The sequence below is a fragment of the Rhipicephalus sanguineus genome, chromosome 1 (genome assembly GCF_013339695.2).
Source record: "Rhipicephalus sanguineus isolate Rsan-2018 chromosome 1, BIME_Rsan_1.4, whole genome shotgun sequence".
NCBI classification, from domain to species: domain Eukaryota; kingdom Metazoa; phylum Arthropoda; class Arachnida; order Ixodida; family Ixodidae; genus Rhipicephalus; species Rhipicephalus sanguineus.
This window is the reverse complement of record NC_051176.1, coordinates 245,387,863-245,403,636: the sequence shown is the minus strand read 5'-3', so window position 1 is coordinate 245,403,636 and position 15,774 is coordinate 245,387,863. Positions and strand designations below refer to the sequence as shown.

The 15,774-nt window shown below is 41.7% G+C and overlaps 1 protein-coding gene across 2 annotated transcripts in view; it reads left to right on the top strand.

Moving 5' to 3' along the window:
- LOC119375938 (exocyst complex component 2) overlaps nucleotides 1-15,774 on the top strand; it is a 56,281-nt gene that overhangs the window by 12,907 nt on the left and 27,600 nt on the right. For both annotated transcript variants that reach the window (XM_049410836.1, XM_037645966.2), the window contains exons 12-14: nucleotides 3,738-3,850; nucleotides 3,914-4,077; nucleotides 7,943-7,981. In XM_049410836.1, the coding sequence (XP_049266793.1) occupies nucleotides 3,738-3,850; nucleotides 3,914-4,077; nucleotides 7,943-7,981 (316 nt within the window). The remainder of the gene's footprint in view (nucleotides 1-3,737; nucleotides 3,851-3,913; nucleotides 4,078-7,942; nucleotides 7,982-15,774) is intronic.

Genomic DNA, 15,774 nt, shown 5'->3' with positions numbered 1-15,774 from the left:
ATTAGCGATGCTGCAGGCGAGGGCCCTAGGTCAATTTAATCCAGTTGAAATTCTTTAATGTGCATTTTAAGGGGGGACATGGTGTGTGGAGATATTTTCTGTATGTTATGTCCAAACGTGATGAAATTAAGTAGACTTGTTTGATTTTTCATGCTGATTTCAAATATACAATAATTTTTCTTCTAAGCAAACTGGTTTACGAGATACACAAAGCTGCCTCTCTATTGTTTCCGGAGACAATAGGAGAAAAGCCGTTCAGCAGAAAGTGAATATTATCAGATAGCTAGATACTACTATATGCAATAAGTGCAACGCTGCAAACAGTTTTCAGATCGGATCATATTTAGTCATTCTGCAGATGATCGAAATTCGATGTTTGTACCATGACTACCGTAAAGAAAAAACAAAATCAATTTTAAAAAACCTATGAGCAGAAAATTAGAATTCTGCTCTCAGCACTTTGTGATACACAGCTTGGGCTTTATGTTAAAAAAGTAATTACAGCTCTAGCTGTTCTAGATCATGAGATATGACTCCGACAAGCTAAATAAATGACCCAAAAACATTTAACGTTCAGCTCGTACTCGTTGCACAGATCTAAACTGCAGATGAAATACTGATCTTATAAGACTTCTCTTAGGCTTTACATGCGAAATAATAGCTGTAGATGTCAATAATATAATTTAAAAAACACTTTTTTCTTTGATGATTTTTTGGTCTCCACAAGCCATGTCCCCCCTTAAAGCACGGTACACAAGCATTTTGCCTGCACCCATCAGAATGCAGTCTCACCACTCAAAAATTGAAACTGCAACCTTGACCTCAGCAGTGTGAGTCCACAACCATTGTGGCGATGGTACACACTATACAAGGTTAGTCAATTCTTTTCGACTTGAAGATTAACCCTTTCTGGGGCCGCTCGGCACTTGTAGAAGGAAAAAAATTTTTTCTTAATGAGTCACCTTAATAGGAAAACTATATAAGGCAACAGCAAACAGGAAACTGCCATTGTATATTTTTTACAGGTATGTGCAAAATTGTGTATGAATCGTCACAGTGGTCGCAAAATTTAGCAGTCCATCACATGCCTGGAAACTGTCAAGGCAGTTGTGGTATTTTGTCAAACACAGTGGCATATCCTTAGTTAGATAGCCCTGAGCTGGCTTTGCTTCAGGCAGGATCGCAAGCTTCTAGCTTTGGTCTTCTTTTTCCCTTGTTTGAAAGTCACACTTTCGCTTGAATGTTTCGGTTTAATGCTGTGGGGGCATTTGTCACTTCAAAGATAATTTTGAACACGAACCCGGACATCTATCAGAAGAAGCGTGTGGTGTTGGAGTGTTAGCGGCAATTGAGAGGCTTTTGTGCTGTCAGCCAAGCTCAAGGTTAAAAGTGGCAGTGAGGGGGTGGTTACAGCATTATATATGCCTGTAATTATTTCCTTTTCAGTTGTGCATCTCCATCCACATGTTCAGTGAAAACAAAACCGACTAAATCAATTCCAGCAACATCATCCTCCTTGACGTCGGAAATATTTCTCAATTCTTTTTCTCGATGCTCTCATCCAGAATTCTTGTATACATTGCCAGGATTGTTCTTAGAAGTGAAAGAATAAGTGACGTCACAAAAGCTACAGTAATATTCGAGCAAGTCATTAGCCAGATCTACATGTCACTTTGGGTAAAGCATTCTAAGCATGTTCTTTGTGACATTGTATATGCTTAGGGCCATACACAAATTCTGGCACAGAGTAGATGCTCGATGCTTGTGGGTGCTAGAATTTGGTCTAGAGATATCTTCATAACTGTTTTATTAGGGGGTGATTCTTTTTAAGTCATAAACAATGTTGAAAATGCAGGAAAAAATTGCAAGAGCTTACCTGGTAACGCTACACCACATACTGTTATGCTGAATATTTAGCAAATTAGTGTTATTTGCATTGGCTGTATGACACTGTAAACTCCACAGTTGCAAGACCAACAGTGGACAATTCACTGCTGCTGCCGATTTCATGTTTTCTCAAAACTCTGTCTTGTGTCTTCTTGTTTTGTTTCTTGCCTAGTGTATGTCGGCAAAAGCAGCATTATTTCGTAAGTTTTATACCTGCTGAGTTATCCAAGTTTCATGCTCTTCATATCTATGAGTTGTAAAGCAAACAAACAAAGATCAAACCCAGGAGTCCAACCTACCTTTGCAAAGTTCCTTGCTTGTAATTTTCAAATCATATAATTTATGAAAATTAATGGTCTGCAAGACAAAAAGTCTTTACAGTGCCATTTAAAATTGCAGATTGAAGCATAGCTTATACCGTATTTAACATTCTGCAGCTTTTGGCTAGTTAGCTTATGCTAATAAATCTTATGTAAACTAATGAGGACAAAATAAGTGTTCTTTTCAGTATTAGATTCCATCTGTTTTGTGCCGGTTGACCACTTTACTGAAGTAGGAAAGAAATTCAAGTAGGCCCGTATGAATAGTTAGAGAAATTGAATATTAAATTGTACAGTATCCAATTGAATTCAGCCTTCTAATCAAATAACAGTTATTTGTAAGTTCTATTGTTTTTCAAACAGTGGTTTATGAATATTTCAAAAGTCAAATACATCCAAGAAAAGCTGGGCGAAGCTTGCACCAGTGGCGCAAGGCTAGCGGCACAGCGGTACTGATTGGCACCTAGCTGGTCCTGGCTTTTCGAGGTTTCGCTAAGGTTTTGCTAATTATTGCGAGGTTATGCTAAGCTTTACTAAGTTCTGCTAGGCATTGCTAAGTGTCGCCAAGTGTTGCGAGGCAATGCCGAGACTCGCAAAGTCCCACTCTATCACTCAAGCCAGCCTTCAGTCTCGGTAGGTGCCACTTCATCAGGGACAAGTACAGTGTTGCCGGGTCGTAGCCAGTAGGGCTCAGCTACGCCCAGCTTTTTTGACCCAAGTAGCCGGCCTTGCCATGCAAGGGCTAGATAGAGCGGTAGCGAAACGAGTGCGAAGCTATGCACAAATGCGCCAGGGGTTGCTAGGCAATGTGACGTCATTGCTCCGCGAGGTTTTTTGTCCACAACGGATGGACTAACGCTGAGCTTAAAGAACTCTGCTGTTAATAAACCCAGAGCTTGTCTAAAAGTACATTTCATCCCCTCACTTTTAGTATAAGACATAAGACATGAAAGTAGTGCAGCAGCTTGTCATACTGGGAGTCAGACATAACCAGCTATAGAATGATCATTGGCTCTCTCTGAAGGGTTTTGTACAATCGAAGAATCTGCTAATTTCTTCCTAGTGATTCATCTTGTGGTTTTTATGCTAAAATTATGAATACTATATCTATACATCATTTTATATTAATTGTAGAAATGGCCATTCAATATTCAAAAACTATTAAAAAAGCATTCAATATTTTATTTGATTCACTTCTGGCACTATTGCACCTGCATTTGATTTGGACTCAAAATCACTATTTGCAAGCCCTAAATTTAACGATCAAGCTGATAGTAACTGATGTGTGTTGCCAAGAACTGCCTGTAGATTTGTTGTGAAAAATACTGCTGTGTTGCTTTGCATCTGCACACTAATGTTAGATGATTGCCAGGCACAACACACTAGTATACAGCCACTCACTTGGTAGAGCTTCATGGAACCTTCCTTTTAGAGGGTTTAAGATTATGTATTCTCTGAATGACAGGACATTGCTTTCCAGGAAAAAAAGAAAGCTTTGTTCAAAACATTGGCACATACAATCTTTTTCAGATACTTGATCAGCCTGGAAGTTCCTGGCAGTCCAGCGTGGGATGCCGTACGGCACAACTACAGCTGGCTGTACGATTCTGTGATAAATTGCAAGCAGAAGCATATAGCTAGCTGTAAGTGTTCTGTTTTTAAGTGTTCCACGGTTTTCTAACCCATTTCTTGTTCCCTGCCACCAGTGGCCAGCGACAATGAAGACGAACAGCTTGGAAAATGTCAAGACGAATCACAGCCAAAGCAAGTGCTCTTTGTGGAGGAGGTTACAGAGCTGTTTCAGAAGCATTTCTCTGATTTCTGGAAGCTGGGTCAAGCGTACTTTGCTGGAGATCTTTTTGTCTCAGAGGTATATGTGTGCATGATTTTTCAGACTTTATGGAGACATTTCCATTGCAGGCACTTTGTTTGTTTCAAGCCATTATAGAAACTTGGAGGAAGTTTTCGGCTGCCATCACAGCTGCCATCAAATTTAACACAAACAATAAAGACTCATCTGTAGCATTACAGCAATAAGCTCAGGCTGTAAGGAGCAGCCATCCAAATGCTTTGAAGGCCGATGCATTAAGCTACCGTATTCACAACACCCCATTAAAAAAATATCCTGTGCTTTCTATAGAAGGAACAAACAAAATCCTTGAAGCGCCGCTCGCCATGCTCCATTGCAAATTTTGGTTCTGTACTGCAAGTTGTAAGATGCCGCCTAGGAGCATTGTACCAAAACTATTCTTCAGATCAATACGTTACCGAAGGACTTGGCAGAAATTGATGAGCAGTCCCGTTGCCATGCCTCTAGGAGGTCAGCCTCTCTGCCAAACAGATTCTTTCTTCGCTTGCCTCGGCTAGAGTCTGCAAGCGGCCTACCTTACGCATCCTCCCAATTGCCAGAAGCGAGGTAGCTTTTTTTTCTTCGCCTACAATTCTGCTTTGCGGAGCATTTCTAGTGGCAGCATTGCATACTTGGTGCTGCATGAAGAAATAAAGTTAGTGACGTTAAAAGGAGCGCCTGTCACATAGGCATGTGTGCCTGTGGCTTTCACTCTCTCTCAAAGGGTGGCTCAGCTTGTTTGCTTGCAATGCCCAAACATAGCAGGGAGTCTTTTAAAGTGCCAGTAAACAACACCAAGGGCCAACATTTGTGATGTAGAGACAACTGCGCACTTGTATGATGTGAACATGCTGCCACAAGAATTTTACGAATAAGTGCTGTAATACGGAAGTTACAGTGGATAGAACAACCCTCTTATAGCTGCTTCGGCTGGTTTTGTTTTCTCGCTCGGCCTCCCTACCCTTCTATACCCTGGAGGTATAGCCTGTTGTCCTTTTAGGTGTAGCCCGTTGTCGTGACTATGCCCACTTCAGCAACGTAGCACAATGTCAGCAATTTCATGTCATTGGTGCGCAGCCGACGACCGAGCAAGGCTTCCTTCACATGTTGCTCATGTATTCGCCAGCGGCATGTTAACAAAAGCGCGGTGTAAGGCTCTGTTGAGGCAAACAAATACGCAGTGCACTCAACAACTGCACGGCCAAAATCACATCACAGCAGTGCCATTGCATAGTTTCATAATGTGGAGAATCAATCGACAAGCTCAGTGCTATGTAAGGCTCACTATGGGAAATGTTACATCACTTAGTGGGTGAAAAGGACTGGTCAGGCACCAGAGAGATGCACAAGAATTGCTTTTTTGAAATAGAGCATCTGTGCAGTGCACAGCTCTGTGACATTCAAAAAATTTGATCGCTGCAAGATTCTTTATGAATGAGTGAGCTTGTTTGGGTGGCATAAAAAAAATTGTTGGGGGCCCGTTTACTTAAGGCATGTTTGGGCTAAGTACAACAGCGACTGTTCTGGGTGCACAAGGTGGTAAGGAAGGAAGTGCTGAGTTGTTGTTTTAATCTTCCCTGTAATTTTGCATGTCCTGTTTTGCACTGGTACACTGTATATTGTACACCCAGCACCTCCACCAAATGGGACGGAGGCGAGATGACGATTTAATGGATATTTACACAGGTGAAGTGGCAGCCAAACAAGATGGCTGAGAAAACCCACGCGCAAGCGCTTCTCGCTCACTCGTCGTCTTCATCTTCGGAGAGCACCGCGCTAGCTCATGTCCATGACGCACTGTGACAGTGTAATGCAAACCAGCTAACCCATTATTAGGATGGCTGCTTGGAGATTTGAGCATAATAGAAAATGAGTAAAAGATTGCACTGGTGTTCAAACAACCAAACTCAACTGTAATTGAAGTTAAAACATAGCAGTATTGGGGTACGTCGATTCCGTGGAAGCCTGCAATATAGATGAAAGTTTATGCATTACATTCGCGTAAAAATGAAACCCGACAGTAAATGGAGACTACCTACACCAGCACCTCTGTTAAACGACGAGTGCAGACTTATTTACCAGCAAGAGACATTTCTGAACAAGATTATGGCCAATGCAGCATACACACCACATGTACTTGACAAATGGATCGGAGCCAGACAAGCAATTTCAAACACTTCTTCTCGATGCCCACACTGTCAGGAATAATGCAGAGCAGATTTACACCACCTATCTTGGAGTTGCTCAGCTCTCTCGCAAGGAAGATCGAATATCCAACACCTGCCACGCGACGACGTAAAAACTGTAGGAAATGTGCTACAATCTGATGATGAAGCACAAAAAGCACTTGCGAATTATGCTAATATAAGTGGCCTGTTTCGAGTGGTGTAAAAGGGCTTGACCATCTCGTGCGAGAGCGACTGTATTGTATATTTACTGAAGACTGATACAACTCTGCGCACAGAATGAAATAACAAGGACAGATGCCACTTTAATACTGACGCTGTTCGCCCAACAATACCTTACCCACCTCATCCCAAACTTCGGCTGAGAGCCGTCATCTTCCTTGAAATAAAGGTTTAATTAATTCATAAAAGGGAAAAATAGATATCTAACCTACTGTAGCATGGAGGTACAAAGAAAACCTTATGAATTTCCTGTGTAGTTTCATGCTGCAGTTGGATGGATCAGTTTCTTTTTTTTCCCTTTTGCCTAGCAGCATTCTAACAGAAAATGGGAAAACTTAAATATACATAGCAAACCTTTGGATTTATTTTGGATCGTCTTTCTAAAAGGTAGGCAAACGATAGAAAATCATCAGAGTAAGCAAATTTCTGCCTTCTGCTTTTGCAAATGAAGATGAAAGATGAAAAATAATGAGGATGTGGATTATGAAAGCGATATTATTATTTCATAGTAGTCGGTCTCTTCTCTTTTATTCCACTACTCCTTTCTGGTGGTGCTGAGCTTCCTTATGGACTGTAGAAAATAGTGCCACTTTTCTTTTCTCAACAACCACTCCCTTACCAATACCATTATTGCATAGTTGTTACTTTAAAGTAGTTGATTAAACTAATTTGACGATGCATGCTACCAAGAAAGTGGGACCTTCTTGTTTGACACTTAAAGGGCCAGTAGACAACCCCGTGGTCCAAGATGTGCTATGATGTGATAACTGCGCACTTGTACGATGTGAACATGCTGCTGCAAGAATTTTGCGAATAAGTGCTGTAATAAGGAAGTTACACGGTATAAAACAACCCGTTTCGGCTGGTTTCGGTTTCTCACTCGGCCTTCCCACCCGCCTCGGCAGCCAAGAGGGGTAGGCGTAGCCGGTTGTCTTGGCTATGCCCACTTCGGCAACGTAACACGACGTCAGAGATCACGTCATCAGCACGCTGCCAACGACTGAGCAAGGCTTCCTCCACGTGTCGCTCGTGTCAGAGCAGCGCTAGAGTCTCCCTAGTGGCACAGTGAGGAAGCACTGTATATGTGCGGCCAAAACCACGTCACCAATGGGTCAAGGCTCTGTTTCGAAGTGCAGAGGACCAATCAACGAAGTAGGTGCAATGTAATGTTGCCCGTGGGCAAGATTACGACAACGGCGAGTACGAGGAGAATTAGACAGGTGCTGGAGAGGGCCGTGGGAATTGTTTTTCAAAATGGAGCATCTGCGCGGCGTGTAGCACTGTGCTCTTCATAAAATGTGATCACCGTGGCTGTCTGCATGAATTAACGAGCTTGTTTGAGAGATCTAAAAAAAAAAGTTGTAGCCTTTTTACTGGCCCTTTAATGATGGATTACTGTCAGTGCATCAAGCTGAATCTAAATTTTCTGTGGGTCGTCCTGTATCAGCTACTCTTAAAACCATTTTTTTTTCTTGCAGAATGTTCCAGTGAGCCCCAATGACGAAAAGGATTTCAAGGTATATATGGCGATGTACTGTCATCATTACTTCATCTTGAAGTTTTAGTCATGGAAAAAAAGAACTGCCCGTTACGCATGAAGGCCGAGGCATTGACAGCTATAACAAGGTTCAGAGGTTCAGTGTTCCACATGGATCCCTCAGATGGTGTTCATGCTGTACATGAGTGTGACATGCTTTTTGTTGTATGCTAGGCAACTTCTACTGTGTAGAAGGATTAGCAGTAGGGCAGCTGCAAAACATCTTTCAATACTGGTGTTATCAAGAGCGCCACAAGTAGTGGTGCAGACATCGCACATCAGTGGCAGATGAGATAAGATCAACAGGAAACTGTCATTGTTCCGCAAACGCACAAAGCAATGCATCTGGGGCCTAATGGTGGGTGCATGGGGCTTATGTTCTGGAAATTCCAAATTCAAATCCAGCTGTCGGGCATTTATGTCTGTCTGTTTGTTTGTTTGTTTGTTTGTTTGTTTGTTTGTTTGTTTGTTTGCTTGCTTACACAAAGTGAAGCCTCGTTTATACAAATCTTACGAGATTGCCTAAAATATTTGCATCACCCAAACTTCGTATCATCAAAACCTGGAAAAATCACAAAAATGTGACATTACTTGTGGCCAAAATAATTTATAAGTGTTTGCTGACTGTGCACGCTGCTACATGTGTAAAGCAACACGAACCAGCTTGGCTAACCATATCTGGCATGTCTCTAATGCTTCCGCCACACAAATAAACTTGGTGTCATCTTGAGCGAGTGAGCGAGTGCATCAAGTGCCCCTTGGAATTGATGGTAATGGCCATGGGCGAATGAGTAGGCACAGTGTATACATGTTATTTTAGGCAATCTTGCTAAATAATAATCTGCTGTAGTCATAAAAAGTAGTTAAATGTAAGTGTAAAAGAAGTGAATCATTGCAGTCGCATTAACATCATCACCATGAGCCATGGTACATGTGACAGCGGCTGCTTAGACGTTATGTCAGATGTAGACAATGCAGTCGATGGCATGCACCTGGTGGCTGTGGCTATTCTGCAAAGGGATGGGAAGTTGGGCGAGTTGGTACACATGTATTATGAAAAGAAAACATGCAAAATAACGAAGACAAAGTGGAAGGAACTTAGAACACGGACCAGATAATGTCACAAAAATAGTGTGCGCCGACGGAGGCTCATGCAGCAGCAGTGCCTTGTGGCAGCTGCAGCCAAAAATATAATACACAAGGTCGAATCACACTGCGGCCCACAGCCAAACAGGAGGAAGACATGCAAACAGTTTCCTTGGCAACTAAAAGAGTGGCTATTTCCTTGTCGGCTGCAAATGGCAGAGTTTCAACTCCTAAATGTTTCTTGCTCTGTGTTCACAAGGTACGGCACGCAGGTTGCCTACCTATGTGCTCAGCTGCGTGAAGAGCCAATGCAACTACCAAAACCAGGCTAGAGTACTTCGAACAGGGAATATTGCGCTAATTGGTATCACATGGAAATTCACTTCACAAGAATTTCACTTTGTATATGTACAGTAGAATATTAAACAGAACCACAAAGTACTGAAAAAATTAGGGGTGCGCGAATATTCGAAATTTCGAATATTTTTCGAATAGTGTTTGCTATTCAATTCGATTCGCTCTGGAATTTTACTATTCGAACTTCCCCAAAACAAATACAGTCAACGTCCGATTGATATGCCTTGATATGCGATTGATATGTCCGATATGCTTCACCTCATTACACTTTCGTATTGCGGCAAAGCTGCCTTTCAAGCTCCATTACGGTCGAACTTTGCCAAGAGACAGTCGTCCGATTAGAAGTGGTCCCTAGATTTTCAATATGCTTCACCTCATGACACCTCGGTATTGCGGCAAAGCTGCCTTTCAAACTCTATTACGGATGAACTTTGCCAAGACACAGTCAACGTCCGATTGAAAGTGGTCCCTAGATTTTCAATATGCTTCACCTCATCACACCCCAGTATTGCAGCAAGGCTGCCTTTCAAGCTCTGCTACCGGAAACGCTGGTTCCAACATGGAGGTGAAAGATGAAAGGTGGGGGCTCAATTAATGCTGTTTTGGACCTGAATTTTGGGCAGGAAGTCCGAAAAACCGGAAGCCGAAGCTTTTTAGCATCCAAAATTTCAGATGTTCTCATATATCGACATCTACGAGGCAGATTTGGAACTGCGGACTTGAAGGGAGCACACCCTTGTCCGCCACATCAGTTGGGCTTCCACAGAAGTTGAAAGAGGAGGAGAGGCTGAGGAAATGGCATCTTTGCCTACGTGTAAAGTGTTGTTGGCAACATTTTGGTTGCACCAAATGATGTACATAAATAGAATTCGGCCTCTACATTGCCTGATTCTTGATAAGACAACTATGAAACACCACCCCACCAGCGCTTCAACCTAGCGAAAAGAACACTTTCATGTTGCTATCTCATAAGAATATGCTTAAGAATCCTCTCCAACTTTTTTTTCTGCAATTTCACTTCGAAGCATTAGAAAAATATTAGAGAAATATTCGAGAAATATTAGAAAAATATTCGATTCGATTTGCACTTACACTTCAATATTCGAATTCGCTCGCACCCAAAGTTTTGCTATTTGCACAGCTCTAGAAAAAATGTATTCAGATTAACAGGAGTTTTGTTTATATTAAGTATGCGTTAAGCATAATGAAGTGAATATATCCTTGATACGGAGGCAGTTAACAGCCATCTGGAAATGCGCACCTTTACAGGTTTTTGTATTGGAAAGAATGCGCCCCCAGATTTTGGGGTCAAAAGCTTGGAGGAGGCATTCGTGCTCTTTCCACATTTTAATAGCATTTCACATCTATTTCATTCAATGCTCATAGACCAGTTGCATTAATTTATGCCATATTATATCTTTTACGCTTATTTATAGCCGTGTTTTTAGGCCAATTTACAGCCACATAACATCCTGTCATAGTAAATCATTAATAGCCCATCATTTGTCATGGCACTCTTTGGCTAAACATGGCCCTTGTGCCATTCAAACCCACATAACAACGATGACAGTGGAAGCCTATGCTATATGTTGTCAGCTGTAAGACACATTAAGAAAATGATACTGAAAAAGGCACTTGCAGACTCACTAAGTGTTGTTAAAGCATTGTTACGTCTTCAAAACAAGGAAATTTGTCTATTTACCACACTTTATTCAAGTATTTGCACTAGTTATGTATGTTGTATGCCTGGCCTTAGAGGATCCAAGGGTAATGTGCCTGCTGGCCACGTCACCATGTCCATAACAAAACCAAATAATCCATTCATAGTAGGGGTGTGCGAATATTCGAAATTTCGAATATTTTTCGAATAGTGTTTGCTATTCGATTCGATTCGCACTGAAATTTTACTATTCGAGCTATTCGAACTTCCCAAAAACAAATACAGTCAACGTCCGATTGAAAGTGACCCCTACAGATTTTCAATATGCTTCACCTCATCACACCCCTGTATTGCGGCAAAGCTGCCTTTCAAGCTCCGCATTGGCCGCAAATGGATTGACTCAAGAAAACGCTGGTTCCAGCATGGAGATGAAAGATGTGGCAGAGGTGGGGGCTCAATTAGTGCTGTTTTGGACCTGAAATTTGGGCAAGAAGTTCGAAAAATCGGACGCCGACGCTTTTTAGCATCCAAAATTTCAGATGTTCTCCTATATCGACATCTACGAGGCAGATTTGGAACTCCGGACTTGAAGGGAGCACACCCTTGTCCGCCACATCAGTTGGGCTTCCACAGAAGTTGAAAGAGGAGGAGAGGCTGAGGAAATGGCATCTTTGCCTACGTGTAAAGTGTTGTTGGCAACACTCTGGTTGCACCAAATGATGTACATAAATAGAATTCGGCCTCTACATTGCCTGATTCTTGATAAGACAACTATGAAACACCACCCCGTGCCAGCGCTTCATCAACCTAGCAAAAAGAAACACTTTCATGTTGCTATCTCATAAGAACATACTTAGGGATTCTCTGCAACTTTTTTCTGTAATTTCACTTCGAAGTATTCGAAAAATGTTTGAGAAATATTCGAAAATTATTCAAAAATTATTCGATTCGATTCGCACTGAACCTTTATTATTCGAATTCGCTTCGCACCCAAAATTTTGCTATTCGCACAGCTCTAATTCATAGCTGTCTCTGCCATTGATCTAAAGCCTTTCCTATGCAAGAGGCTGAGGGCCTATTGGCATAAAACATCTGAAAAGCTCTACTTAATTAAGCCACACTTAGGCATCTGGCCATTGATAACAAAATCAAAACAAACCAATATGCTATTCTGTCGACTGAAAGTTGGGCACACTTGCAACACACACAATTTTATTCTAACTGACAGTGACCTTCCTAAATGCAGTAGATGTGGCAGATGGCTGACCATCCTCCTGTCTTGCTGGACTGGAGTGTAAGGAGGCAGAGCCTGAAAGAAAAAAGAACTTTCAATTAGTATACCACTAACATATTCCTCATCTGGCACTGTTTCTTGGTCACGAACCGTTTTTGGCTCAAAATCGGTCATGCTTTTTAGGGGATGTTAACGTTCTGTATGTTATATTCACAGCAGGGTGATTCCACGAGAGATCGAACATACCTGTCCGGTCACAATTTTTGTTTTGCCTGGGTTTTTTATATGTTGTGTGGGCACATTCAAAGTGCACGGAACTGAAAATTTTATTTCCAAGAAACGCTCTCAGCGCGCCAAAAAAATATTTGAAGGTGGCGGCGCGTGCCTCCTGTTTTTGCTCACTGCAGTGTTTTCGCATTTCACGGCCGAATTTAGCGCGAACTATAAATGATGTGTCGAAAATTTCTTTTGCTAGTTTTAATACGCATTACTGTGAATTACATCCATGCTTTTTTTATGCTGTCCTCAAAAAGAAGAAAATGTGAAAAAATGGCAAACACGGCCGAAATCAAAAAAGGGTCCTAAGTTTGAGGCACCTTGGCGCATTTGCTATTACAAACAGAAACTTGAAAACAATGTCAAATATAGAAAAGAGCCTTTGCAATATTTATACGGAAAATCATTTTCCTACAGGCAGCGCAAAAAAAGAAAAAAATAGTTAAAGAAGCGAGTTTTTTCAAAAAAGTACATTTTCAAAAAATAAAATAAAAAGAAACTCCGGTCTCAATTTTGACGACAATTTTTTATCGAAGAGCGCTTATGTCAGTGAACACACGGTTTTAATATCATATGTCCTCATTTGCTTTGTTTACGAGATATAACTGGCCAAAGTGACCCTTGCTGTGAGTGCTCACTTCAGTGCGACTGATGGTTGTTAATAGCTTGCATTGTGCGTAAATCGCAGTTTTATTTGTTCTGCTGCAGCAAAACCTTGCTCTGGTGGCTTTTCGTCAAGAAAAATGTGTTCTCAGATTTTATTTGGTTCTACCGTGTGCGAAAGTGGGCTGCTGCCGCCTTCTAAAGGGTGATTCCACGAGAGATCGAACATGCCTGTCCGGTCTATATTTTTTTTTGCCTGGGTTTTTTTATATGTTATGTGGTCACATTCAAAGTGCACGGAACTGAAAATTTTATTTTCAAGAAACGCTCCCAGCGTGCCAAAAAAATATTTGAAGGTAGCGGCGCGGACCTCCTGTTTTTGTTCACTGCAATGTTTTCGGATTTCATGGCCGAATTAACGCGAACTATAAATGATGTGTCGAAAATTTTTTTGTTGGTTTTAATACGCATTACTGTGTCCATGCTTTTTTATGCCGTCCTCAAAAGGAAAAAAAATGTGAAAAAAAGTGGCAAACCCGGTCCAAATCAAGAAAGTTTACTAAGTTTGATGCACCTTGGCGCCTTTCCTATTTCACACAGAAACTTCAAAAAAGTGTCAAGTATTTGAAGGAGCCTTTGCAACATTTATGCGGAAGATCGTTTTCCGACAGGCAGCGCAAAATAAGAAGAAAATAGTTAAAGAAGCGAGTTTTTTTCAAAAAAGTACATTTCCAAAAAATAAAAAAAACTCAGGCCTCAATTTTGACGACATTTTTTATCGAAGAGCGCTTATGTCACTGAAAACACCATGTTAATATGTATGTCCTCATTTGCTTTGTTCATGAGATTTAACGAGCCAAAATTACCCTTCCTGTGTGCGCTCACTTCAGTGCGATTGATAGTTGTCATCAGCTTGCATCGCACGTAAATCTAGTTTTAATTATTTTCCTGCAGTAAAACTTTGCTCTGGTGTCTTGTCGTCAAGCAAAATGTATTCTCAAACTTTAATTGTGTCTAGCGTGTGCGGGGGTGGGCTGCTGCCGCTCTCCAAAGGCCTAACGCGTACGCAGTTTGCAGCTTATAACCTCAACTTACCCCGCCAGTATTCGCTAATCAGAAGAACGCGAGACACCGCGAACACATGGTTTAGGTCACTTTGTCAAAACTCTCCTTGCACACAGAATAAAGCATCTCTATGCAGCGAAGGCCAACTTAATCTGTAACTAAATGCCACAATCAGCAGGCACGCTGTTATGCAGTTGTTTTCTCACTGCCTGCTTGCTTCCCTTCTATTACGTGCATTGTACGCTTTAACCATCTTCCCCATTCGACGCACACTGTGCCTAACAACATTTGTAAAAAGTTAGCTCAATCATTTCCGAGCCATATATTTCACTTCCCGCTATCGCATGTTTTCGGCGTCGCAGATAACGTCTTCCTGTATCATCTCGACCCTTACCTCAGTGTTTGAACAGCCAGAAAACGTGCGGTGTGGCATGATTAAGCCATGAGTGGCCGAAGCTGCTCAATTGATGATGTTTTGTTGCCACTTAAGTGCTTTCCCACGTCGAGGACAGCAGAGGTCATTGGCGGCGCCAGACGGACATTACCCTTAGTTTTGACAGTGAGTGTGGCCTACAACTTAATTATTACAGCCCAAAGCGCTTAGACACCCTTAGTCATAAAATGTTAAACCGTGAGCAGTTCTGAAAACGCATTCATGACAGCTGCGCAGATGTGAGATAATTTGTGCGGCACCATTCAGTATAAACGTTTCGACTTGCTCTAGGTCTAGCTGTTCACTACACGCGATGCCCGCGGCCCATGGCTAGGTCCTATTATTCTGGGCCGATTATTTACGCGTTCACAAAAAGAAGATTGCTGAGGAAAATTTTCGTTGCGCAAATTTTCTTTCTTTGCTCTTTTTGTTGTTGCGTACCTCCAGAAGCTACTGTCATAGGCTGAGGATCTTCGCGACACCTGCGAAGCCTGCTTGCATATCTTTACGCTCCTCAAGGAAAACCTGTCTACATCTAACCGCGATGAGGTAGACCAGGCATTTCTTCAGGAAGAAGAAGCGATTGATATCTTGAACAGGCGCGCCCATCTTTCCTCTGATGATTGTAGGCGAGGTTGTAGGCTGCAAACTGTTTACACGTTAGCCACTTAGAGGGCGGCAGCAGCCCAGTTTTGCACACGCTAGACACAAATAAAATCTGAGAACACATTTTTCTTGACGAAAAGCCACCAGAGCAAGGTTTTGCTGCAGCAGAATAATTAAAACTGAGATTTACGCACAGTGCAAGCTAATAACAACCATCAGTCGCACTGAAGTGAGCACACTCAGCAAGGGTCATTTTGGCCAGTTATATCTCGTAAACGAAGCAAATGAGGACATATGATATTAAAACCGTGTGTTCACTGACATAAGCGCTCTTCGATAAAACAATGTCGTCAAAATTAAGACCGGAGTATTTTTTTATTTTATTTTTTGAAAATGTACTTTTTTGAAAAAACTCGCTTCTTTAACTATTTTTTTCTTTTTTTGCGCTGCCTG